This window comes from Mustelus asterias, chromosome 5 (genome assembly GCF_964213995.1).
Source record: "Mustelus asterias chromosome 5, sMusAst1.hap1.1, whole genome shotgun sequence".
NCBI classification, from domain to species: domain Eukaryota; kingdom Metazoa; phylum Chordata; class Chondrichthyes; order Carcharhiniformes; family Triakidae; genus Mustelus; species Mustelus asterias.
Genome location: NC_135805.1, coordinates 111,164,913 through 111,191,665, shown reverse-complemented (window position 1 = coordinate 111,191,665; position 26,753 = coordinate 111,164,913). Strand labels below are relative to the sequence as shown.

Here is a 26,753-nt window from a genome sequence, read left to right as displayed (position 1 = left end):
TTCAGCCCCACCAAGCTAATACCTGACAAGTCTCAGCCTACTGATGTGCACAATGTTGAGTGACAGAAGCCCAGGGACTTGAGCAAATGACCTTCTGGTTGAGAATGAAAGCTCCCAACTGACTGAGCAGTTATTTATTGCTTCATTTTATGTAAACTTCTCTAGTCAATACTACTTAACAGGCAAATTGAGCAGTAATTATTAATAAGATCTGATTTAAATTATAGTAAAATATTATGAAATGTTCCACCCAAAATGTTAACTTATCTTAATAGGAATAGGGGTCAGCCATTGAGCCTGCTCCACCATTCAACTAGATCATGGCTGATTTTTTACCTCAATGCCATTTTTCCACACTATCCCCATATGCTTTGATGCCTTTACTATCTAAAATTCTGTTCATCTGTCTTAAACACACTCAATGGCTGAGCTTCCATAGCCCTATGAGGGAGAGAATTCCAAAAGATTCACCACCCTCTAAGTGAAGAAATTTCGCCTCAGCTCAGTCCTACCTGGTCTACCCCTTACTCTGAGACTATGCCCACTGGTTCTAGACCCCAAACCAGGGGAAACATCCTTCCTACATCTATCCTGTCAAGCCCTGTAAGACTTTTTGTGTATTTGAATGAGATCACCCCTCATTCTTTTAAATGCAACTGAATACAGGCCTATTCTCCTCAATTTCTCTTTATAGGATAATCCCCTCACCCCAGGAATCAATCCGGTTGACTTTCACTGCTGTCCCTCTATGACAATTCTATCCTTCCTAATGTCAGCCGACCAAAACTGTGGAGTGCTGCACAAAGGTCATGTGCTGTCATTAGGATGTCCCTTGAGACACTGGCCACATCCTGCACTGCCTGTATGATAGTCTTTCTGATTAAAGGCACATGCAACCTTCCCTGCATGTGCTGGATTTGTCACTATCCTGACGTCACACAGCTCAACTACCTCAAGTGATGCCAGGATTCCACATTTGGGATTCGGATGTCCACTCAGCATCTGCATTACTTACTCAACAAAAAGCAAGGGTGAAGCAGCAAGTTGGGCCCGACAGCAAATGTTATTTGATGGACCGTGCACCCTGACTGCAGGCAAGTGAATTTTTTGGAACATTTTCCATTGCATAATGCCAGGATGTGCTCTGAAGTTCTTTTTTTGGAGGGGTTATGGTAAGTTTCTGGATTTGCCAGAGTATTACTGTATCCTTACAGTGTGGTGTGTGTATGTATGTGATGAGGGTGGGGGTAAAGCAGAGAAGCCGGTGACCTATCTACAACAAGGATGAGACTGCAGTGCCTCTGGGTTAGCAGTGTGACAGGGTGATGGAGCTGTGGACAGGGTGATGGAGCTGTGGACAGGGCAAGATCTGCGTCATGTCCCCTACCAGGTTGGAGCAGGGTTCCTCCATGCCCCTGAACAGTGAATAGGAGGCTGGCTACATGGCAGGTCAGTCAATGCACCCATCATCTTGGTGCGCATAAGCATCAGTCCTCTCTGGTATGGAGCCCCATTGAGATCTGACTCCTCTGCAGCAGAACTGGTCCTTAACCTCATTCTTCATCCTGAAGCCTGGCCTGGCTGCAGCCCACTTGTGCCCAGCTACCCATCACATCCTGATCCCAATTCTATACTTGCCTTCAAGGTACATGCAGTAATAGAGTATCTAAGCTGGCGGCTGCAATATTCAAACCAACTGACTGGGCTTCTTCATCAGTGCTGTGTTGTTACTCGCTTTCTTTCCGCTGGGGCTCCTGATGTGGATATAGCAGCAGCTCTTGGGTGTCTGAAAGCAGGAAATCAGAAGGGAAAGATTGATGTGAGAGAAGGGGGTTTGATGGGAAGCAAGAGGTCCGTAGATACATCAGTAGCAGCTTGCACCTCAGGCCAGAGAGGATAAGTGTATTCTGGGAATTGAGAAGGGGAATACGACAAGAAGATGCCATCATTCTCAACATGGTCAAATGCTAGCGGCCCCGCTGCAGCCAGAACCATGATGCTGAGTGTTATCTCCTCCATATGACAGCTGTCCTGTGTCCCTGTTATTTCTGGCCTGCTCCTTTCTATTATTTGCCACCTTGTCTGGCAAGAAGAAGGGCAGAATGTTGGTGCATGTGTAGCGCTGTGTTTGGGTATATACCTGAATAACTGGAGATGTGTGGAGGTAGTGAGAGGTGGGTTTGAGGCTGGAATCATTGGAATACGGGTAAGGTTGTGGTGAAATATCTGGATGTTAGGTATAAGCCCCAAGTGCCAGAGACTGGCAGTATGTGAATGATGGGGTGAGGTGCAGTGAACAGCAGGAGAGGTTAGTGGTATCTTGGGAAGGAGATGTCACGTGAAGGTGCATTCTCTGGCATTGACCACTCGTATAAGTAATGTCCCCTTTTAAGTTCAGTTGCAGTCCATTTGTTTAGTGCACAGTCAGTTTACATCTTTTTGTGTGGCTGTGCATGTTAGTTATCTCAAAACAAGCACAGCTTAGTAGGAATATTGCATATGAGGTCACTTGGCCTCTTGTAATACTGTTGCAAAGTCTTCAAGTTCAGGCTTTGGGAGTTGACTTCCAGGCTGCTCGCGCCCATTCTCTTCTGGCGGTGATCCTTGATGGTGTCCTGATCTCCTCACAATCCCTTGGTATCTTTCCTCCTGTTCACCCCCACCAGTAATGCCTTAAGCAATGCACCATTACAGATCCTTCTATCCAGCCCGGTGTTCCCTATTCTATAATTCATAATGCAGCAATATTGTTGTGTGCCTTCACATTACTATACAACCTGCCTTTAAGAATGGCAGGTTTACTGCATCATGTAGTCTAAAACAACACTTCTGGGCTCTCTTGTATAAAGAGTTCGCCAGCAGAGTGCAAGAGCAGACAGCAGCAGTTGTTACAATCCTTCAGATGAGATGGGCACACAATGTTTGCCTGTTGCCCACCTCAATCTGAATGGGTGTCGGCAGGTCATGAATTGTGATCCACCCCACACACAAAAACTTTGTCTTTTGTTTCATATTTCTAGTATTATATTCTGTATTTTTCTTTTAATTTATATCAGCACAAAACTAAACAATCCCTCTTCATGTTGCTTGCTCATTGGTATCTTTCAGATTTACAACTCTGTATGCATGTATTACCAGAGATTTATTTTCTCTTCTAACAGCCCTACGCCCACCATTGGTTACCTCACATTTCTATCATCACAGGACCCTCCCTTCTGATGTGAATTGGAAAATGAATGGTCCACACCACCCGACCGAAATGATACATGACTGTTTCTCAACAGTAATTCCCCCATCTACCAATGTATTTATAACTAGTAAACTACAGTGCTCAAGGAAGTGAAAAAAACACATTATTAAAAAAATTTGTTGCCCCAGGTTGCTTACAGAAGTGTCTGAGAAATTAATCCTCAATTCCGGGAAATTCTGATGATCCTGGAGATTTGGAAACCCGAGTAGATTTGGTTCTGAGGTATGGTACGCTGTTTTACTGCTTGCCTAACTATCTCTTTACGCCCACTATTCATTCCCTCTGTGAGCATTTGAGGAACGATGCTTGTAAAATCCAGCAGTCTGTCAGAGGTCAGTAAATTTTAAACTTAGGATCAGGAGACCCCAGAATTCATTGCCTGGCTTTCTTTTTTTCCTCTAACGAAGTATAACCTCTCGAGGTAGGTTTTAACTTTCAATGTGGCCTGTTATATACCCGACCCAGAGTTTGCAGAGGACTGCTTTAGCAGTAGCTAAATCCCCACTGCAATTCATCTCCCAGTGGTGAAAGTTCAAATCTACCACTGGAATGCTGGAGGCAAGATACATATCTACTAACATCAGGTCAATAAGACATGAATAGAAATCAAAACTGTGTTGATCAAAATGTTATTCTTTTTTGCTATTTTTAAAATGGACTTTTGCTGAACCACAAGATGGCTGCTCCAGGTCACATGATACACATGATTGGCCAACGTGTGCATGCATGCGTGTGGTTGCCAACGCTGCCTTCACTACCACCCCTCAACCTGAGTTCAAATAAGCTAACTTTCTGAGTTAATTCTAATGCGAGTCAGCTGTGTAGTGCTTATTAAATTCAGCCTCACAAACTGAGTGTTTGGGGAAACACTCCACAGCCTATTCTAAGAATATTTTTTAAAAACCCTCTGCTTACCTAAGAATGCACTGAAAGGAGCAGAGAGTCCTCACAGCCTGGGATGCAGCCATTACAGCAGACAGCTATGATCTCGCCCATAGGCCTGCTAACTCAGGCAGACCTTTTTCAGACCATGTCCAAAACCATTGGAAAGATGAGAGCGACACGAATAGGAAGGGCACTCCATCCAGAAAGAAAAGTAGAAATGAGGGTCTGAGAAGCTCTCCTCAAGCCCAAAAGGAGAACACCCAGAGACTGGTGTGTTCACGCTGTAATGAAATAAGACACTGCAGACCTGAGTGTTAGAAGTTGAAAGGGAAGTTGCTGAGATTTACAGGGTTCCACAAGAGTATCCCCCAGAAGGACGCCCAGTAGGTAGTGCAGCACAGCAGCCAAGGACCCTCACTGCAGGAATTAGCCCCTTCGAGGATAAGGCGCTCCATGCAGCCAAGGCAGACAAAATTCCTGAGAGCTCTCGGAGCTTTGTCCTTTCAGGAACAGTGCTTCCATATCCATCCCAGGATGCGTGCAAGTCCATTGTACTGCTCGAGGGTACAGGGGCCATTCAGTCCTTAATGTTGGAGGAAAAGATAAGCCTACCCGCATACCGCCACCCCCCCCCCCCCCCCCCCCCCCCAATCCCCTGAAAGTTAAGTACTGATCAGTGGAGTGAGAGGAGGATACATGTCTGTCCCCCTCCATTGGATCCAGGTGCAGTGCTGCCTAATCTCAGGTCCACTGACTGTACAAATTGTCCCTGAGCTGCTGGTAGCAGGAATAGATTTCCTGCTTGGAAACAATCTGGCTGGCAGTAAAGTGTTAGCTGGTGAAAGAAAAGAGGCTGAGAAGGCTGCAGAAAGCCAGCCAGAATCTGTAGAAGTGCAGGGAACCACATGAGGTTCGGAAGTCCTACAAGGGGCAACAGAAACCGCACCAGTTGGAGTGGCTAAGAAATAGCTACTTGTATTCAAAGAGGCCAGAAACAAGAAGCCAAATCCTGCAGGAGTGCAGGGAGCAAGAGAATGTTCAGTGGCTGTAAAATAGACCCTGGAACAGTATATGTAGCCAGGAAAGAGCAGCTTGAATTTAAACAAGACCAAAATTAGGCCAGTAGAGGTAAAAGAGGTGCAGGAAAGACCACTGGAATTTAAATCAGATCAAAGAATGACCCAGGAATCAGATTGGCAGATATGTTTTTCCCAGAATTAGACAGGAACCACAGAAGTCCCAGAGCAGGAAAAGAGACAGCAAGGGAAATGCCCCTCACTTAGTTGAAGAGCCTGAGTGAAGGCAAATTGTTGAAGCAAGAAAGGTAAAGATTGAAGATGTGCCTCAAGTTCAGCTTGAGGAAACCTTCTTTCCCAATTTAAATCAGGACAAATCGGCTTCCCAAATGAACAAGCAGATAGTGTATGAGACGTCTCATACAGGTGAAGAGCCACAAGGGAGAACAGCAGGAGCTGAACATCCACTTGGGTACAGAAGCTTTCCAGGGGACATGGGGCAGGTTAGGTGAATGCACATTCGCATTCAAAGGAGCGAGCTAATGAGCCAATGATCTGTTTAGCAGAAAGCTTCAAGAAAAAGTGAAGGTGATGCCTCACCTAGGTGAAGAGCAATAGGGGAGTACAGCAGGAGCTGAAATTCCACCCGAGGGCAGTCGTGTTCCAGAGGACATGAAACAGGTTAGGGGAAAATCTATTCCCAAAACAAATAGTGAAAGAGGAACAGCAAGGATGAATTTCAGGGGAATGTGGGTGAGGCCCACATGAACCCCCTATTGTCTGACTAACAAACACAGAACTTCTAGCAAAACTGGACTTCACATTCACCCACCTAAATGCAGAAGAGTAGAAAGACCTGACAGGGCTGCTCACTGCATTTAAAAGCATCTGTGGAGATGACCCAGGCTGCATACTGTAGCTCTACATGATGTGAATGACCCCTCCCATAAGGCAACATCCCTATCATCTGGGTCCAGAAATGCTGGACTGGGTTCGGGAAGAAATTAACTACACGTTGCAGCTCCAACTGGTAATGCCTTGCAGCAGTAACTGGAGCCCGCACCCCACCCCCACCCAACCCCACCCCCACCCACCCTCCAGGTGCGTTTGTGCCCAAATTAGACACTAAACCAAAATTCCAACAGGAGGCAAATATCAAATTAGAACTCACAGGTTAGTAAAAGTGCCAAGTAGATAAATTCACAGGTTACAATGGTGGACAGGAAAGAGTTAAACATGATAAGAGCAGCTCAGCCCTACAGTCAAAAGAATTTGCATTTACATAGTGAAAGGCGCAGAACACCCTTACAGATAACCAAGAACAGGCTGACTGTTGTTCACAATCTTAATGCTAACCACAATGTAAAAACCCAAGACCTTTTAGACAATACATTTACGGAATTTGAAGAGGTACTGAGTTCTGAAATCAATATCTTCACCTATGCCTGACCCCAAAAGAAAAAAAAAATCAGAAGTCTCATCCCCAAATAGTCTTTCCCCAATAAAGATAGGTTTTTACTGCAAACCTGTCATCTAAACATTGCCCACATCCTGGGAAATGGCAGTGTCACTGCTGATGCCTTCTCACAAGTTTAAATCTCAGAAATACAACAGGGAACCAACATTGCAACTGCTAGTTGTGTGTTTGACTTAGCAGTGTGGATGTGAGAATGAATATATACCTCTTCACTTTGTTTTCTTTTGCAAGGCCTCTGAAAACAAAATTGAAATAGAATTCATGTTTCCCCCCCTGAGGGCGAAAGCACTGTCATGTCAATAAGACATGAAAAGAAATCAAAACTGTGTGTAGCAAAATTATTATCTTTTGCTATTTTTAACATGGATTTTTGCTGAGCCACAAGATGGCTGCTACAGGTCACATGACTCACAAGATTGGCCAAATATTCTGGAATCTTGCAACAGAGGTTGCAAGAACAAAAGAGTTCCACTCTCATTCTTGTGGAATCTCACACCTCATTGCACAACCATATTATTATTACAAAACTAGACAACTAACAAACAAGCTGACTCCCCCACCCAGACAGGATGAAAGACATTATACCCAAAGAAGAGTTAACAGCCACCATTTTGATCCTAAGGTAGACAATGGATTTTGGCCAGAAGTACAAAAACTGCTTACAAGACTGCAATTAACTCATTAATGGGCCAACTCATATGACACCATGCTTCTTGCCTTTTGGACCATTTTATTATTACATTCGTAGCCTCATAGCTCAGACCACTGTTTTAACACCAACCAGAAATAATTCCAGCAGATCTCCCAGCTGGCCACCATCTCTCAACTCCTTGCAGCCAGTTTAATTTTACAGGTCTCTAAACATCACCTGCCTAACGGTCTAAGAATACATAAATCCCATTGTGCTGCATGGTCACTTGTTTCAAAGATTTTCCCATTGCTGTCTCCAACCAAAAACTCAGCTGGACTGAACTCCACCACAAAAGAAACATCCTCTGACTTCTCGTACTCTAGAAATTACTTGAACTAATATTCATTTCTCTGATTCTTGTACTATTGTTGCCCATAGTTGTAAATCTTCCTCTTTTCTATCCCTCCTAAATGCGTGTGCGTGTATGTGAGTGTGTGTGTGTATGGAGGTTCGCTGGCCCTGCATTTCAATGTAAATAAACTAACCTTCTGAGTTAATTCTAAAGAGAGTTTGTTGCATGGTACTTATAAAATTAGACCACACAAGCTGAGGGTTTTGGGAAATAAGACACAGCCTATTTTTAGAATAACTCAAAAGCCACTCTGAACTTCTTTATTCTCTCCCCATATCTCAGTAAACAGTTTGCCTTTCTCCTGCCTATAATATCAGCAAATCGTTCATAGTGAGCCGGTGGGGAAAAAGAGATGGGAAATGGGAGGTAGTGCGGCAATGGGAGTGATTGAGCAATTTATATCCTGCTATATGGATGTGATGGGCTGAATGACCTTCTGCTGTATTGTTCTATGATTCTATCTTGTACTTTTATACCACCACCAAGAACAGGAAGGGAATGAATGGAGACCTAATTGAAATGTATAAAATTATGAGGGGGTCATCTAGGTAGAGTAGATGGGAAGGCCCTATTCACCTTCACTGATCGGCTTCACAAGCAGAGGACACAAACTTAGGGTAAAAGAGAGGAGATAAGAGGCGATTGAAGGGGAGAATTTTTCAACCAGAGTGTGATGGAAGCCTGGGACTCACTAACTCGAATCACTGAATCTCTACAGTGCAGAAAGAGGCCATTCGAGGCTGCACCAACAATCCCACCCAGACCCTATCCCCATAACCCCATGTATTTACCCTGCTACTAAGGGGCAATTGAGCATGGCCAATCAACCTAACCTGCACATCTTTGCACTGTGTGTGGAAACCCACGCAGACATGGGGAGAATGTGCAAACTCCGCACAGACATTGACCTGAGGCCGGAATTGAGCCCAGGTACCTGGCGTGCTGCCCCTACTAAAAGGGTAGGAGAGACAGAAACCCTCATAACATTTAATAAGTACATGAATATGCACATGAAGTGCTGTAACCAACAATGCTATGGATCAAGAGCTGGAAAATAAGATTACGTTGGATGATCTCTTGTCAGCTGACTGGGACACAATGGGCCAAATGGCCTCCTTACCAGCTGTAAATTCTATGATTTCTAGGATTCCAAGAAGAACACAAGAAAAATTGTAAAACATTTGTGGTGAATTCTGACCTTTAAATTGTGCTGCCTGTATTCCACCCAACTGAAAAGCAGATAGCATGTGGCATAAATAACTTTCTATGTGATTTGTACAGGCACAGACCCCACAGGCTGGTGGCTAATAGTGTGCAATCAGAGTGCCACAAAGCTCACATAGGAAGCAAAATTTGTTACTATTTCACAATTATGAAAATGATTGAATCAACAAAAAATATGCATTTATATACAGATAACAGAGAGCTAATAAAGATGCACCCTTTTGTATATTTACATCTTTCATCTTAAAAAATATTCTATAGGTGCACGGGTTCAATAAGAAGTACTGCAGTTATGCAGTATTAATTGAGAAAACAAACAAAGGACCAGATTTTATCTTGCAGGTGTCGACACTGTTAAAAAGAGCAAAGGAAAAGACAAGAGAAATGGGGAATTAGCTGATGTCACATTTGGGTTTTAAAAGCCTGGACATTATAGAAGGAAAAGAAGTATAAAGAGGTAAGGAGATCAACACTTGTGTAGGCAAGGCTTTCATTTTGTAATAGATACTGTTATAAAATGTCCTGAAATTTTATGTCAGATTTTAATTAACACAGTGAACAAGAAATAAAATCTACTGCTGAGCTGACCAATCAATTGCAGGAACCTCAAGTCTTGTAGCACAGTGGGTAATGTTCCTGCCTCTGGGCCCAAAGCTCCGGGTTCAAATTCTACCCTGGCACTTAGAATCCCTACAATACAGAAGAAGGCCATTCGGCCCATCAAATCTATACTGACCACAATCCCACCCAGGCCCTATTCCCACAGCCCCACACATTTACTCTGCTAATCCCCCTGACACTAGGCTCAATTTACCATGGCCAATCAACCTAACCCACATACCTTTGGTCTGTGGGAGGAAACTGGAGCACCTGGAGGAAACCCACACAGACACAGGGCGAATGTGCAAACTGGTACACGATAAATGGAAGAACCATAAAGGGTGTAGAGACGCAGAGGGACCTGGGTGTGCAAGTCCACAGATCTTTGAAGGTGACGTCACAGGTGGAGAAGGTGGTGAAGAAGGCATATGGCATGCTTGCCTTTATAGGACGGGGCATAGAGTATAAAAGTTGGGGTCTGATGTTGCAGATGTATAGAACGTTGGTTCGGCCGCATTTGGAATACTGCGTCCAGTTCTGGTCGCCACACTACCAGAAGGACGTGGAGGCTTTGGAGAGAGTACAGAGGAGGTTTACCAGGATGTTGCCTGGTATGGAGGGGCTTGGTTATGAGGAGAGATTGGGGAAACTGGGGTTGTTCTCCTTGGAAAGACGGAGGATGAGGGGAGACTTAATAGAGGTGTATAAAATTATGAAAGGCATAGATAGGGTGAACGGTGGGAAGCTTTTCCCCGGGTCGGTGGTGACGTTCACGAGGGGTCAGAGTTTCAAGGTGAAGGGGGGGAGGTTTAACACAGATATCAGAAGGACATATTTTACACAGAGGGTCGTGGGGGCCTGGAATGTGTTGCCGGGCAAGATGGTGGAGGCGGACACACTGGGAACGTTTAAGACTTATCTAGACAGCTATATGAACGGAGTGGGAATGGAGGGATACAAAAGAGTGGTCTAGTTTGGACTAGGGAGCGGCGCGGGCTAATTGTTCTTTGTTTCTCGTTTCAAGGCTTCATTCTATGATCATCTTGCTGGTGCCAGTACAGAGCGAGACTGCGGATAGTTGGGAACCTGTCTCGGGGGCAGGGAATTCAGATGGTGTTCGTAAAGCAGAAGTGGAAATGAATAGGGTTGGGAAGCATTTTCTGATCAGGGCCAGTGTGATCTCCTGGACTCGTTTCGATCGCCTCAGGGGGTCGGAGAGGAATTTCCCAGATTTGTTTTCCCCATATTGGCCCTGGGGTTTTCACTCTGGGTTTTCGCCTCTCCCTGGAGATCACATGGTCCGGAATGGGGGGGTGGGGGTGAGTTAATAGGTTGTGATGAACAAAGCATCGTAGCTGTGAGGGACAGCTCGGTGGATAGGATATTAGGATGTAGATAGGCTGGAAAATTGGGCGGGGATCCTGGATTCAGGATTCAATCCTGGACCGGGGAGTGGCGCGGGCTTGGAGGGCCGAAGGGCCTGTTCCTGTGCTGTATTGTTCTTTGTTCTTTGTTGGTTTTGTGAAGGGGAGGTCGTGTCTCACGAACTTGATTGAGTTTTTCGAGGAAGTGACAAAGATGATTGATGAGGGTAGGGCAGTGGATGTTGTCTACATGGACTTCAGTAAGGCCTTTGACAAGGTCCCTCATGGCAGACCAGTGCAGAAGGTGAAGTCGCATGGGATCAGAGGTGAGCTGGCAAGGTGGATACAAAACTGGCTTAAAGAAGAGAGAGTGGAAGTGGAAGGGTGCGTTTCTGAATGGAGGGCAGTGACAAGTGGTGTTCCTCAGGGATCAGTGCTGGGACCTTTGATGTTTGTAATATACATAAATGATTTGGAGGAAAATGTAACTTGATTGATTAGCAAGTTTGCGGATGACACAAAGGTTGGTGGATTTGCGGATAGCGATGAGGACCATCAGAGGATACAGCAGGATATAGATCAGTTGGAGACTTGGGCGGAAAGATGGCGGATGGAGTTTAATCCAGACAAATGTGAGGTAATGCATTTTGGAAGATCTAATACAGATAGGAAATATACAGTAAATGGCAGAACCCTTAGGAGTATTGATAGGCAAAGGGATCTGTGTTTACAGGTACACAGGTCACTGAAAGTGGCAATGCAGGTGGAGAAGGTAGTCAAGAAGGCATACGGCATGCTTGCCTTCATCGGCCGGGGTATTGAGTTTAAAAATTGGCAAGTCATGTTGACGCTTTATAGAACCTTAGTGAGGCCGCACTTGGGATATAGTGTTCAATTCTGGTCGCCACACTACCAGAAAGATGTGGAGGCTTTGGAGAGAAAAGATTTACCAGGATGTTGCCTGGTATGGAGGGCATTAGCTATGAGGAGAGGTTGGAGAAACTTGGTTTGTTCTCACTGGAGCGACGGAGGTTGAGGGGAGACCTGATAGAAGTCTACAAGATTATGAGAGGCATGGACAGAGTGGATAGTCAGAAGCTTTTTCCCAGGGTGGAAGAGTCAATTACTAGGGGGCATAGGTTTAAGGTGTGAGGGGCAAGGTTTAAAAGAGATGTACAGGGCAGAGTTTTTACACAGAGAGTAGTGGGTGCCTGAAACTCGTTGCCGGGGGAGGTAGTGGAAGCGGATACAGTAGTGACTTTTAAGGGGCGTCTTGACAAGTACATGAATGAGATGGGAATAGAGGGTTATGGTCCCCGGAAGCGTAAGGGGTTTTAGTTCAGTCAGGCAGCATGGTCGGTGCAGGCTTGGAGGGCCGAAGGGCCTGTTCCTGTGCTGTAATTTTCTTTGTTCGTTGCTCCACACAGACAGTGACCCGAGGCCAGAATTGAACCTGGTATCCTGGCACTGTGAGGCAGCAGTGCTAACCACTGTGCCACCGTGCCACCCGGCAAAGTAAAGTGCATTCATCACATGTCTAAACAGATTGAGCATCGATCTGCAAATCCTTCTAGCACACACACCAATGGAAGGTTAATTCCTGATCAGCCATGTGGTAGAAAGAACACTGAAGCCTCGACCATCACTATCCATAACTCCCAGACTGTAACATGTATGAAAAGATGCATGTTGCCACAGCAACTCGGACTCCGAGTTAACTGTAAAACACCATCACCACCAGTGCATAAACATGATCTTGTAGCCAGTCAGGTTTCACTTTTTTAATGATCACAGTGACTTTATAACCTATAGGTGTAGCCTTCACTGCCACAAGATAGTTTAGCATTGTGATAAAATATAGCACTGATATACTTTTCAAAATGTAGACATTCCCAAGCTTACTAACTTGACAACTAATCAATTACACTCGAGAATATAGAAACTTAAATGAAGCCACCACCCAGTTATCACTGATCTCACCTCAGGCCATTGTGAGGTACAACTGGCCTCTGTGAAGCTTGGGTGAGCTTTGGGGAAAAGCAACAGTCAAGGCTCTTGCTCCGGCTCATCATTTAGTGGCCCTGAATGGAAATGTGAGAGTATGGATAGAAGCTGGAGACTGTGATGCCCTGGTTGGTCTGTCTGTAACATTCAGTGAAGGGGACTGAACATGAATCATAGCCACTTAAGTGAGGACCAGAAAGTTGGAGGCCATGAAATTGTGCCTATAAATAAATCACTGCTTCAGGAAAGGAGAGGAGAAACTACTAAGGAGTTGGGTTGGGGAGAGATTTAAAGTAATTACTCGAGGCTAGGTTAAAAAAAAAGATCTGAGTTGCAGCCGCAGCTATAGGGTTAAGCCTGCAAATGCAAGTATTTGGTGGCAAAAAGACAGCATTATTTGAGTCATGCAATATATAACATGCAGAACCTTACTGGGTATATAGTGTTCTCAAAATTCTCCTAATTAAACTGCGAACTTTTGTACTCATAGAATGAATGAAAATGCAATTTTTTAAGGGTAGTGTTTATAAAGGCTTACAATAATGAAAAAAAAACCTTCAGCCTATGCCTAATAGATAAATCTAATATTCATTTCAGATACTTTGTCATGGATAATGATAGCAGATGCAGCATTGCATTAATGTGATATAGAAATATCAAGGGGAGGAAAAAAGATACTTAAAACTGGCCCTTGTACAAGCATTGCATTTCAAATAAATATCCCACAGTGCATTCTGTTGTACAGCAGCCATACATTAATTAGTGAATTCAGTGTCACTGCATTGTGTTATATGCATTCATGTGAATCTTCATTTTTCACTTGTGGTGATTTACTAATTAAACATAAGCCTTGCAATTAAATATAGAAAATTGTGTTGAAAATCTTAATGCACCTATGCTGCAAAAAAGCCCACAATTTTGTATTTTATTTGGTGACTGTAAAGTGAATTTCTATATTTCTACCGTAGCTATGGAAATGAAGCAGCTTTCCTTTTGTAGATGATACTCTGAGTAGTAAGGTGCAATGTTCCAGAATCTCCCTGCCAGTACCTGGCCCTAGTCCAATGCTTTTAGTGAGTGCTATCTGTCAAGGCATGAATAATACAGCCCCTAGGCTGTCGGCTGAATCCAAATGAGGCATACATCATGAAGAAAGCACTCGACTTTAGCTCCAGAACATGCTCCTGCTAAGACAGGCAATTATTCACCCACTGCAGCAGCCATGGCAATCAAACTGGTGGGTGAAAAGGTACACAAAATGAAAAAAAATTTGAATAAAATATAGCAAAATAGGCCAGAGAAGATTCAATAATTCGTTATCAAGAGACAGCAAGGACCAATTTTATATATACTCTGAGTTATTCAGCCTTGTAGCTTTAAAGGAACTATTTATAAAATCTGATTTTCATGGATTGCCAAAAATACGTGTTTGGGAGTAATAAATGATTATTGCATAAAACAGGGAACACTTTAGACGAGTGAAACAAAAAATCAGATTGGCCATTTCTGAAAAGCTTTGGAATCTTAAGATTTTCTGTAACAATGCAATAATTTTGGTAATATTTTGACAATTTTCTAAAAAATGCTGTTGCTAATGCTTACAGAAAGAGGAACGAAGAACTTAAAGTCACACTTTTATCAACACAAACACAGTTCATGAAATCACCCTGAACTGCAGCCCTTGATTATAATGAAAGCCTTTGACAAAAACTAGAGAAAGATATTTTTAAAAGTTCCTGGCACTAACAAAACACTACAAAGGCCAGTATTCAAATTTGAAATAAAATACTATGAGAATAAATTAAACACCTCAACGTGTACTATTTTTATAGAGGTTTCCTCGGTAACAGCAAGACAGACATTAGTTACAGCAGACACAAGGAGACATCAAGTGGGGTTGCTGCAAATCTGACCTGAAACCAGAAAATATAGTACTGCATATGCTGGTGGTGTCATCGAAGCTGAAACCTGTTTCTCTCTCCACAGATGCTGCCAGACTTGCTGAATATTTCCAACATTTTCTGTTTTCATTTCAGAAAATGTTGAAACTGGCTGGTAAATATCTGGAAGAGAAAGACCAGCTAAGGTTTCAGGTACCCTTTCAACAGAATCTAACGAAGAGTTACACTGAAAAATTAAAGGCTGTTACATGCTCTAGTTGCTTCCAGCACAAAACAGCATGACAAGAAAAATGTCTCAATCAATGCACTGTATAATCAGTTTCCCAACACAATAGAAACATATCAAAAATGTTTCTTTACAACTAAAAAAAATTCTCTTGGGGAAATTGATGCTTAAAGAAGCCTCCAAGCATACAAGCAAGCTGCTTTAAGTTTAGGAACTGTTTATATATATATACATATATAGCTATCTATTAATTTTCCCCATACCAAAAATAACTGGTATCGCAGAATATTGAGTCATAAAGTCATTGTGTTGAGTGACTGAACTGCAAACAAAATTAATAGTGTAAGAATTTCTTTTGAATCAATTTTTGCAAATGTTCATTCTTATTTGAACAAACACTATCTTAGTTGCCAAAGATTAGTAATGATGCAATAACTGTGAAGGTTAAAGGTGCAGTGAACTAAAACTGGTGTCTTTGTCATTCCTATATGCCTGGAGACTTAGTTTTCAGTTCAAAACAAAATAGAAAGAAACTTCCTCAATTACAAGGTTGTTACAGACAAAAGCAATTGGAGTTCCGACGAAATAATAAAGTTAATCACAGGTGAGAAGTGAGCGACTAGTAGGTGCTATTGGCCTAGTCTACCTGAGTTAAGAATGTTTATTATCAAGGCAGGGAGCAGATACAAAACTGATTATCGTCAACTTTCAAACCACAAAAGAGCTGGAATAACTGGAGTTTTACCTCTTCCAGTAAATCTCATAGAGGATGAAAACTCATTGGGTGGCAGAGACTCAACTAAACTGTTCACTTAAAAATAAAAAAAATATGGAATTAAAAATGCCAATCAGTCCATTAAGCCAGCTATGTGTAGAATCTATCTCATCATGTACTCTACCCACCCAATTAAGCTCCTATGAGAAGATATACATTCGCTGGTCTCTGTAGGCTATCAATCTAAACTCCAAAACATTCACCAATGCATACATCTGTGTTATTCAATACTGCCCGAAACTGACCTTTACACAAAACAACCCTTCTCTGCTTCCCAGCCTCTGCAGCATAGGAAACAACATTCCATTTAAAGAAAGCAGCGAAACAGCATGACCATAAAAACATGGTATGTCCTGTAATCTAACATAATAAAAATGGAATTTGAAGTATTCAGTCATCACAAGCCAATAGACAGAATTATAAATAGGCCGAATACAAGAATGTGATCCCAAAACGCTGGGCTGGATTTTACGGGGTGCTATATTCTTCCCCAAGGACCCCTCCACCGAAAAATCAATCATCAGCCCACCCATCCAAAACCAAGGTGCCCTGCAGCGGTTTATGCTGAGCGCAGCATTAATTACTTCAGAGTGGGATTTCCGCCCCCGTCTGGGAGGAAGATTCACCCTAGACAGCTGCCAGCCAATCAGATTTGCCAGCAGCTCTGTGGTGGCCACTTTTGGGACGACAGGCAGTCCCCATGGAAGAAGGCTGATGGACCCCTAACTGTGGACAGGCCTGGCTGGTAGACCCCAACAAAGAGGCAAATGGAGAGGACTGGGGGCCATGTTTGAGAGGCTAGGGGATTGCGTTAACAGGAGGGCATAATTTTGGGTGGCTGGCAGTGCCTCCGATGGTCACAGGGGATTCGAAAAAAAGGAGGTAACCCCCCTTTTGCCCAATAGCAGTTCATGCATGTGAAAGCAGCTGGGAAAGCCGCCTTGCCTCTGTCTTCCCCAATCATCCTAATATGAGAGCCAGGTCAGGGGTGGGCAGGAAAGGTGGTGGGTAGGCCACCTGCTTTATTTTATGAGCTATCCCCTGTGAATCCACCCTGTCCCTGTCTTCAGTATGTTGGTGAGGCACTGAAAAATCCAGCCCATTTGTTAAATATCTCATAATCACATGTAATAAAACTAGAATTTGATTTCTTCAGTCATCAGATGACAGTAACCCCAAGCACGGTTATACTATCTATATATATGGATTAGAAACTACGTAGAGAGAAATAAAACATGAGACAATGGGGTGAAGTTTAACTTGAACATTGGCACAAACTAGACAATCGTGGATTGGCTGCCTGTCATGCACACCACTCAAATTTCCCTTCTACTGAAATCAATGGAAGAGGAAACTAGAGAGAGCTATAACGAATGACCAATCTGATACCATTCATTGTACCTCTATGGAAGTTGTCAAAAGTGTCAGCTATGGCTCAGATAGTTGTGCTCTTGCCTCTGTGTCTGAAGGTTCTGGGTGCATGTCATACTCCAGAGGCATGTGTGTAACAATCTAGATTGACATTCCAGTGTCTCACTGAGAGAGTGGTACACTGTCAGAGGTGTGCTGTCTTTCACATGAAGCATTTAACTGAGCCCTGTTTGCTCTCTCAGGTGTTAGTTTGAAAGAAATCCCTTGGAACTATTCGATGAAGAGCAGAGGAGTGTTCCCCAGTGTCCTGGCCGATATTCATCGCTCAGCAAACATTGCAAAAACAGATCCTCTGGTCATGATTACATTTCCGTTCATGGGGCTTTGTTGTGTGCATGTTTCCCTATAATACGACACTGCCTACAATTCAAAAAATCTTATCAAAAACAAGCTCTTCCTCTAGTTCTCCTTAAATGTCTCCACCAACTCAAAGTCCCACTGCACTTAGAATTGTCATCAATGCAGTTATTGGCTGGACAGTCGAGATGAGAATTCATTCCTAATGTAAACTGGATAAAGGTATCCAGGGTCTCACTTTTTGATGGGGTTTTTTGTGCAGTTTGTAGGGTTTAAAGTAAGGTACATGAATTGAACGTATTCAAACTTGCTGCAGCTGAAGAACAGACAAGACCTGAAAATGGTTCAGTGCGGGCAGGACTGAGGGAGGAAGCTGGGCCAGGCCATCAAAACATAAAATAATTTGAGCCTGAGCCCTTGTACTTTAATTGAGCATCAAACAGCACAGTGGGTGTGCCTACACCACATGGACTGAAGCAGTTCAAAAAGAAGGCTCATCACCACCTTTTGAAGGGCAATTAGGGATGGGCAACAAACGCTGGCCCATAATGCTCTCATCCCCTGAAAGACTAATTAATATAAAAGGAAAAAAAACCAGAAAGCATTAAAACATATATTAACTTATATGTGAACAAGGTTCGATTATGAATACAAAATATACTACCAACATAGCAAACAATTATTAAGGACCAGAGGTGCTGGTTCTAAACAAAGAACTGGCAAAGAAACATGAGCTAGTATTTCCTACAAAACAGAGTGTAAGAAAGAGATCATCTGTACCGAAATAAACGCGCACTCTGTAACAAATGAACACTGATGCTGCGTAATACTTAAAATAACCTTCCTTTTTCAGAATTAAACGGAAGTATTTCCACCAGCTCTACCTCCGATCCTCTTCACAAACTTGTACATAGCAAAAGATGGCAAACCTAACACAGCAGGCAAGCTTAAAATATACAAAAAGGGGTTTTTTAACTGGTGCAGGTTTAGGGTGGGTGGCATGAGCATCAAACTCCCACCCCCATCATTCATTTGAGGGTTACTTTAACTGCTGGGCTTCATTTACATCCCTGCCGGCAATCAGACAGCTGGATACCCAAAATAAAACACAAGAAGGGAGTTAGCTGGCCGCTAGCAGGTAAAGATCAGGCAGCGCAAAGGTTGATTGCCAGTGTTCAGGCATGGAAGGGGTTATGGTATGCTCTTGTAATGGTGATGGTGGGGTTTGGAAGGAAACTCAGAGGGCGCTCGATTCACCTAGCAGGCATTGGGATCCTACTGAAATCATAGTAACTCGATTTGTCTGCACCATTGGGGTTCCCCGTCCCCATTCCAGATTCAGACGAGTGTCTCAGCTCTCTGAAGGCAAAGGCCCATCAAAGAGGTAGTGAGGAGGAAACAAAAACAGAAAAATGCTGGAAAATTTCAGCAGGTCTGACAGCATCTGTGGAGAGAGAGTAGAGCCCACGTGGCAGTTGGCCTGAAGAAGGTGAGGCGGGGAGGTGGAGAGTGGAAAGGAGAGCGATAAAATGGAGAATGAGATGAAATGAAATGAAATAAAATAAATGGAAATGGGGTGGAGGGAAGAGTTCATGCTCTGAAGCTGTTGAACTCAATGTTCAGTCCGGAGTGCCTAATCGGAAGTGCTGTTCCTCCAGTTTGCGCTGGGGTTCATTAGAACATTGCAAAAGGCCAAGGATGGACATGTGGGCAGGAGAGCAGGGTGGCGTGTTGAAGTGGAAAGTGACAGGAAGGTTTGGGTCCTGCTTGCGGACTCAGAACATGAACTCTCCCCTCCACCCCATTTCCAATTATTTTATTTCATTTAATCTCATTCTCCATTTTATCGCTCTCCTTTCCACCAGCCCCACCCCCCCTCCCCCCACATCCCCCACCCCCCCAACCCCACCTTCTTCAGGTCAACTGCCACATTTCTCAGGCAGTCTTTTACCAAGCTGTATTTTGTTTTGCCATTCGCGCATTCTGATCACTTAATGGACACTTTCAACACCTTCTCAACCTTCTGCATGCTCATTTACATTCCCTTTATCCAATTCCACCACCCCTCCCTACCCTCATAGTATCAATCTCTGCTGACTCTCTTTCATCTCAGCTCTGACGAAAAGTCATCTAGACTCGAAATGTTGGCTCTATTCTCTCTCCACAGATGTTGTCAGACCTGCTAAGATTTTCCAGCATTTTTCTGTTTTTGTTTCAAATTCCGCAGCATTTTATTTTTATCTAGTTGGTGAGGAGGAATTGCATGGGAACAGGCAGTAGGTTTTTCCAGATTTTAAGTGTGGAAGATCATTTCCACTTGCTTAAAATTGATCCCATAATGTCAGTATCAATATTAAATCACCAGTATTGTATGCTGGCTACAATGAAACATGTTCTCCTGTGAAAGTCCACAGGCACACTCTGTGTGAATGTAGTAATGGGTTGTGCCATTGTATTTGACTCAGATTCATGCCAGTGATCCCTTCTTAATGAGGAGTTGACCTTGACCAAGCAAACGACTGGCATTGAATTTTTAATTGCTAAAGAAAGGTGAAGGTGCACGGCTGACAGCACTGGATGCACAGGGTTAGAAAGAATAGGATAGATGATGAAATAAATCACGTGGTGGTTCGGTGACATCAAGCTGGTACTTGAAAGGCTTTTCATTTCCCTACGGTAGGAAGATAAAATTTGCAAATAATTCAGTCAGAATACGCACCAGAAAAAAGAAAAAAATTATAAATTACTGGGAGTAAAAATAATTACAAAATGTGTTGACAATATGTAGCTGCAGCACGAAATGATGGGCAGTGTTTAATATAGGCGACGGGGGTCTTGACTGTCAGCTGGAGAGCTGCTGAGAGTCTTGCACTGCCGTGTAAGCCCACCACACTCAATGCCATTATTGGGCAATGGTGGGCCTTCCCCAACCAGAGCTGGCAGCTGCACTGCTCAGCAATGTCGCCGGGGAAATGGTGACTGCAACTGGTAATGCACCCACCCAAGGTTCAGGATTGTTGATGGACCAAGGCCAATGGTGAGTGGTGGATGGTACGGGGTTGCCAGGAGGGTGGCTCTCAATGCCCCCACTGTCACCACCACCTCCCCCTCTCCCCCTCCCACTCCACCATTTTCCGATGCCAGGTCCTTCAATCTGGCACCGAGTGTCTTTAAATGTGGGCGGGACACCCCCTCCCCCAGCATGCCCCCCCTCCCCCAACGTGCCCCCCACCCACACCCCCCATCACGGTGTCAATACTACAGCGGTGGAATGAGACCCTTAGGTGAGCTTGGATAAAAGCAAATTACTGCGGATGCTAGAATCTGAAACCAAAAGAGAAAATGCTGGAAAATCTCAGCAGGTCTGACAGAAATATGAGCTTTGGCAAAGGGTCTGATCTCGAAAAGTCAGCTCTTTTCTCTCCTTACAAATGCTGCCAGACCTGCTGAGATTTTCCAGCATTTTCTCTTTTGGCCTTAAGTGAGCTTTCCGGCCTCGAAATTAATCCAGGCAGGAGCAAGAAAGCTGTGTGGTCTTTGTCCACTACTTTTCTGCCACCACCAAACTCCCCACAGGAATGAACATTTAATTCTGCCCGGTGCTCATCAGTTAATCCCATCTTTGGATTCTGATCTGATACCAGCATTTTCTTCTTTAAACCCTGTAACATTTCCGATTCACATTTCCCGCCAATGTCAGATTTCCCCACTGCTCTTTCTCCTCGCCGTGCCCCTTCCTTGTTTCGGTGTAATTGTGCAACCTGCAATTACCTCAGCTAAGTGGCTGTTCATCCTTTGGTGCAGCAGTGATGTACTGCGGGAGTACAAAACCATTTAGCTGCTGTTTCGGAAAGAAGCTTGCAGGCCAACAGAAACGCTTGGAGACTTTTAAAGCCTGCAGCCAGCAAGCAGCTTCCCTCCTCCATTTTGGTATGAGTACCAACTCCCATCAGGTAACCCCTCCCCAGGGCACTTCCCCCTTCATATTTAAAATAGCTGAACCTGGAAGCATAGCTGGATTCAGCTGAGGCTAAGTCGCTGAGAAGAAGTGCACCATTCAATTTACACTTGGGGGATGAAGAACAGCAAGGGCTAGAGTCTTAACAAAATTGAGTATTACTTTGCACCCAAAAATTAATTTATCAAATTGTTCAAAATGCTAGCCTTATTAATTCACTAACTCTTCTGCTGTTTAAAAAGAGCCCCAGAATTTTCACCTTAGCTTTGTTTTATCAGTGGTTTGCTCCAGAAAAAAAACCCCTACCATTACACACCAAGGGACATTGGCCTCTTTCAAAGCCACAACAGTATTTCTTTATGTTACAAGCTAGGTGCAAGTTGGACTTTCTTCCTGTGATAACTTGAAGCAGGAGCCAGTTTAGTAAACTTCATTGGGAACACACACTGAGATATTTACAGGCTCTGCATCATCTTACTATCTGAAGCACAGCACTGGTACCGCCTATTGGTTGGCTGACGAGAGAGAGGGGCAACCACCCCATTTCCACACTTCCCCCCACAAGGTAGTTATATTTATTGGGCACAGCATATAGCTTTAATGCAATGTACAGGCTATGATCGGTGTATTCAGTACAAGGCATACCAGACAGGATTTATAACCTCATGTGAAGGCAAGTAGGGAGCTGGGCATGCACAAACATTCATATCGCCAGCCAACATGAGAGTTTATTGGCACCAACCAGCCCTGGGCTATCTACCAGAGGTGGGATGGCGGTCGGCATGGTTACACATTTGCAAGTGCTGGGAAACCAAGGGCATTAAATAATGACACAAGGTTGACTGTCAGAATCATAGAATTATACAGTGCAAAAGAGGCCCTTCAGCCCATCAAGTCTGCACCGCCACGTGTGAAATACCTGAACTCCCATCCAATTCCATCTACCAGCATTTGGCCCATGGTCGTGAATGTTATGACATGCCAAATGATATGAGGCAACCTGCCTCTACCACCCTCCCAGGCAGCGCATTTCAGACCGTCACCATCCTCTGGGCAAAACGGTTTTGCCTCACATCCCCCCTAAACCTCCTGCCCCTCACCTTGAACCTATGTCCCCTTGTGACTGACCTTTCAGCTAAGGGGAACAGCTAGTCCTTATCCACTCCGTCCATGCCCCTCATAATCTTGTACAGGTCACCCCTCAGTCTTCTCTGCTCCAATGGAAACAACCCAAGCCTATCCAATCTCTCTTCATAACTTAATTGTTCCATCACAAGCAGCATCCTGGTGAATCTCCTCTGCACTCCCTCCAATGCAATCACGTCTTTCCTAAAATGTGCAACCTGAAATGCACACAATAGCTGTGGTCTCACCAAAGTTCTATACAACTCCAACATGACTTCCCGGCTTTTGTAATCTATACCTCGATTGATAAAGGCAAGTGTCCCATATGCCTTCTTCACCACCCTACTAACATTCCCTTCTGTCTTCAGAGATCTATGGACAAACACGCCAAGGTCCCTTTGTTCCACAGAACTTCCTAATTTCATGCCATTCATTGAATAGTTCCTTGTCAAATTACTCCTTCCAAAGTGCATCACTTCACACTTTTCAAGGTTAAATTCCATCTGCCACTTACCTGCCCATTTGACCATTCCATCTATATCTTCTTGTAGCCTAAGACACTCCGCCTCACTGTTAACCACCCGGCCAATCTTTGTGTCATCTGCAAACTTACTAATCCTACCCCCCCACATAGTCATCTATGTCGTTTATATAAATGATGAATAATAGGGAACCCAGCACACATCCCTGTGGTACGCCACTGGACACTGACATCCATTCACTAAATCTGCCTTCTGTCATCACCCTCTGTCTCCTACAACTGAGATCATTTTGAATCCACTTTGTCAAATTACCCTGTATCCCATATGCATTTACCTTCTTTACAAGTCTCCCACGTGGGACCTTGTCAAAGGCTTTGCTGAAATCCATATAAATGACATCAGCTGCACTACCCTCACCTACATACCTGATTACCTCTTCCAAAAATTCAATCAAATTTGTAAGGCATGACCTCCCTCTGATGAAGTCATGCTGGCTATTCCTGATCAAACCTTGCCTCTCCAAGTGGAGACAGATGCTCTCCTTCAGAGGTTTCTCCAATAGTTTCCCTACCACTGACGTAAGACTCACTGGTCTTTAGTTCCTTGGTTTATCTCTATAATCATTCTTAAACTAAATCGTCAGAGTCCAACTGGAACGTTCCAGCAGGTCTGCTGGTCCTCTGCAGTTCTGAGAACACACAAACTGCCTGGAGGTTGCCTCCCAGCACCAGACTCGGGGCCAATACTCCAGGCAGGCTTTGCAGCCCTCCCCGCTTGTCTGCCCAGTCACAACTGTGGTCACAGGCTGCTCTGTGGAGAGTGTTCCCTCCACAATGGTGATGCAACAAATGATTCCATTTTTAATTTAGAAGATTAAAACTTTGAAGAATGAACACCTCAAAACGGAAGTGCTCTCTTTCTCTCTCTCTCTCTATTATCTGAACTACAGGCTTCATCACTTCCCAGAAGGAAAAAACAGCAAAACGGGGAAAGAATAATACTGGTCTGAACTGGTCCTGTATACTTCAAAATGGAACAGCAGTAAAACTGGAAAAGAAGAATACTGGTTCGAACTGTTTGTACCTTCTGGGTTCCTATGTTGGGGGGTCCGGTATCAGCCCATCAGCTTCGAGAGCCCGTCTGCTGTCCTTAATTGGATGGCAAGCCTGTCCTCTGGCCACTGATTAGCTAAATCCGGGGAAAACACTGCCGAGTGACTGATTCCCACATAGTGTGGGATTTTTGGCCCCCATTTGACTCCAACATTGGCATCCCAATCACAAAGCAAAAATCTTGTCCCAACAATTGACCATGCATAGTATCACAACACTTCAATATCTGTCACACCTACACTTAACAAAACAAACATTGCTTCCAATTCTGTCAATAAATTCTGCTTGCACATTTTTGTTACAATTTTGGTTCGAACCGTGGTACAATTGTTGAAATCTATGTAAAAGGTTTATGATAAATTTGATGTCTATAATGATGTTTTACACTGGTATTTACCAAGTTATTATCTCTCTTGTGCCATTGCTTACATGCTGACATTATTAAAGTAATTAACTTGTACCTATTAAAAAATCCTCATGATTTACTTAATGAACAGGTAAAAGAGAGCTTCACGGTTCTTCCTAGCATTCTGTCTCTCAGTTTATATCAAACACTGAGCCGTGTTCTTTTTGCAGAAGATAGTCTTCAAAGTGTCAGGAGCAAGATATTTTCACACATACTTGTGTGCTACCCATCATTATAAAAGTAAAAGGAACCTTTACAGCATAGTTAGAACATTCACAGCCCTGAGCTCAGACAGCTTACTTTAATTGCTCTTGCCCCATTCCAACATTCAGAAAGAAAATTATTAAATAGAAGCACACAAAATTACCTTCGGTGCCTTGCGTATTTTCCACTAACATGGCCTGTGCCATCACAGCCAGGAGTTGGACAACTAAAAAAAGAGAAAAGCTTGATTGTGATAATTATCACTGACGCTGGTTTATGTGTGCACTCGGACACCTGCATGTACACATCTGTGAGTGTATGTGTGGGAGGGATAGAGTAAGAAAGGGATAGAAGACGACAAATACTTTTTTTTATTAGCAATTCCCAGGAGAATTAATTTCTTCAGTGCAGCCATGCATTAGCCGACCACCAATGCAACTGACAACATGCTTTATCCATTAAGAGGCATGACATTTCAAAATTGCTAATGTGGTGAAATTTTATTTTAACTATGATCACTCACCTGAAAAGTTCTTGGATTACTGGTTCTATGGGGACTGAGGAGAAATGAAAACAACACAGATTTATCATGTCTTATAATTACCTGGTTCTTCATATATAACAGCCAGTAAGTTGCCATGAAAGCTACAGTCAGGATGCGACAAGCAAAGAGGCTCTGGTGGATGAAGGTCACCCTGAGCAGGAGTTTGACTGATTTACTGAGCCAATAGCCTTACCTCGGATACCTTTGGAGCGTGTGCGGTGACGCTTCTGGTCTGCATCCACCTCCATCTGAAAACAGATTAGTAAGCATTCAGTGTCCTTATCCGGCACACACAGACCTTCAATACACAACATGTCAAAGTGTGTCACAGGATTTATTAACAAGCCTCTCCCTGCTTCCACACACATTGTGATACATAAAACAAGTAAAATTTATGATTTGAATGCCCCGTAAAGAAAACTTTGTTTGAGGAAAAAAAAAACACTTTGATGTTACCAATGCAACATTATTTCTTCACATTGCTGTATTTTCAGGGCTAATTTTTCTCAGTCAAGGCAACCAGGATGTTGACTGCAATAAGATTAATTCGGATAGGGGCCACTAGGCTCCTGGTCATGAAAGGGTTATAAATTGGTACCTTAACGAGTTACTCAGCTCTATTTAAAAGCTGGCCTTCTTTAACTGGAGACTGTCAAATTCTGCCAAGTGTTTCAGAACCATATACTATTACATTGCAGAGGAATCCAGCAAAAATATTGCACTCGGGGGAGTCTATCACTTCTCCTTTATTCTGGGTAATATTCCTAGTGATGCAATAATTCAATATAATCGCTGATTTTCTACCTGTCCATTGGTTCATAATGACATATTTTTTTAAAAAGGGAACAAAATACAAATATAATTCACAGGCACCTTTTGTGGCTAAAAGCTACAAGCGCATCGCAAATATTTATATGGAATCCACGAAAGCTTCTTTTTGTTTAACCCTTGCATTTGAATTTTTAAATGCGCATCCTTTAGAAACAATAAAAAACATTCTCGTTTTGAGAAATAGCCAAAGTGCTTATCATGCCAAATCCTTCTGCACAATGGGATAATGGGGCAGAATTTTGATACTAATCAGGTAATCTGGCTAATACATTACAATTAGAACCTGGCCTGCACGTACAGCCATCAAGGGAGCAGGCTTCCCTTAAAACATTAACCAGTCAATGAGCATCTGCAAGACCAGGAGACAGAAGATCACGAGGGAGCATCTGCTTGCCCAAGCTTTGGCATGAGTCCAAGGTTAGCGTGGAACATGAGTGCAAAGTGTTCACTGGATGCACTCCAAAGCACGATGCACCATCAATGCCTTTTGCGCTTCACCTATGATAATTTTTAATATTACTTAAACTTACATTCACCACCTATTCACACTCATTGTGCAGTGCCCCCCTCCCCCCTCACATTCCTTGACACCCCTCCA

General features: G+C 43.5%; 1 protein-coding gene across 2 annotated transcripts in view; it reads right to left on the bottom strand.

Moving 5' to 3' along the window:
- Positions 1-25,572, bottom strand: part of LOC144494157 (myelin transcription factor 1-like protein) — a 315,352-nt gene extending 289,780 nt beyond the window's left edge. For both annotated transcript variants that reach the window (XM_078213754.1, XM_078213755.1), the window contains exons 1-3: positions 25,518-25,572; positions 25,304-25,337; positions 24,944-25,006 (exon numbers count right to left, since the gene is read on the bottom strand). In XM_078213754.1, the coding sequence (XP_078069880.1) occupies positions 24,944-25,006; positions 25,304-25,337; positions 25,518-25,572 (152 nt within the window). The remainder of the gene's footprint in view (positions 1-24,943; positions 25,007-25,303; positions 25,338-25,517) is intronic.
- Positions 25,573-26,753: the final 1,181 nt, after the last annotated feature.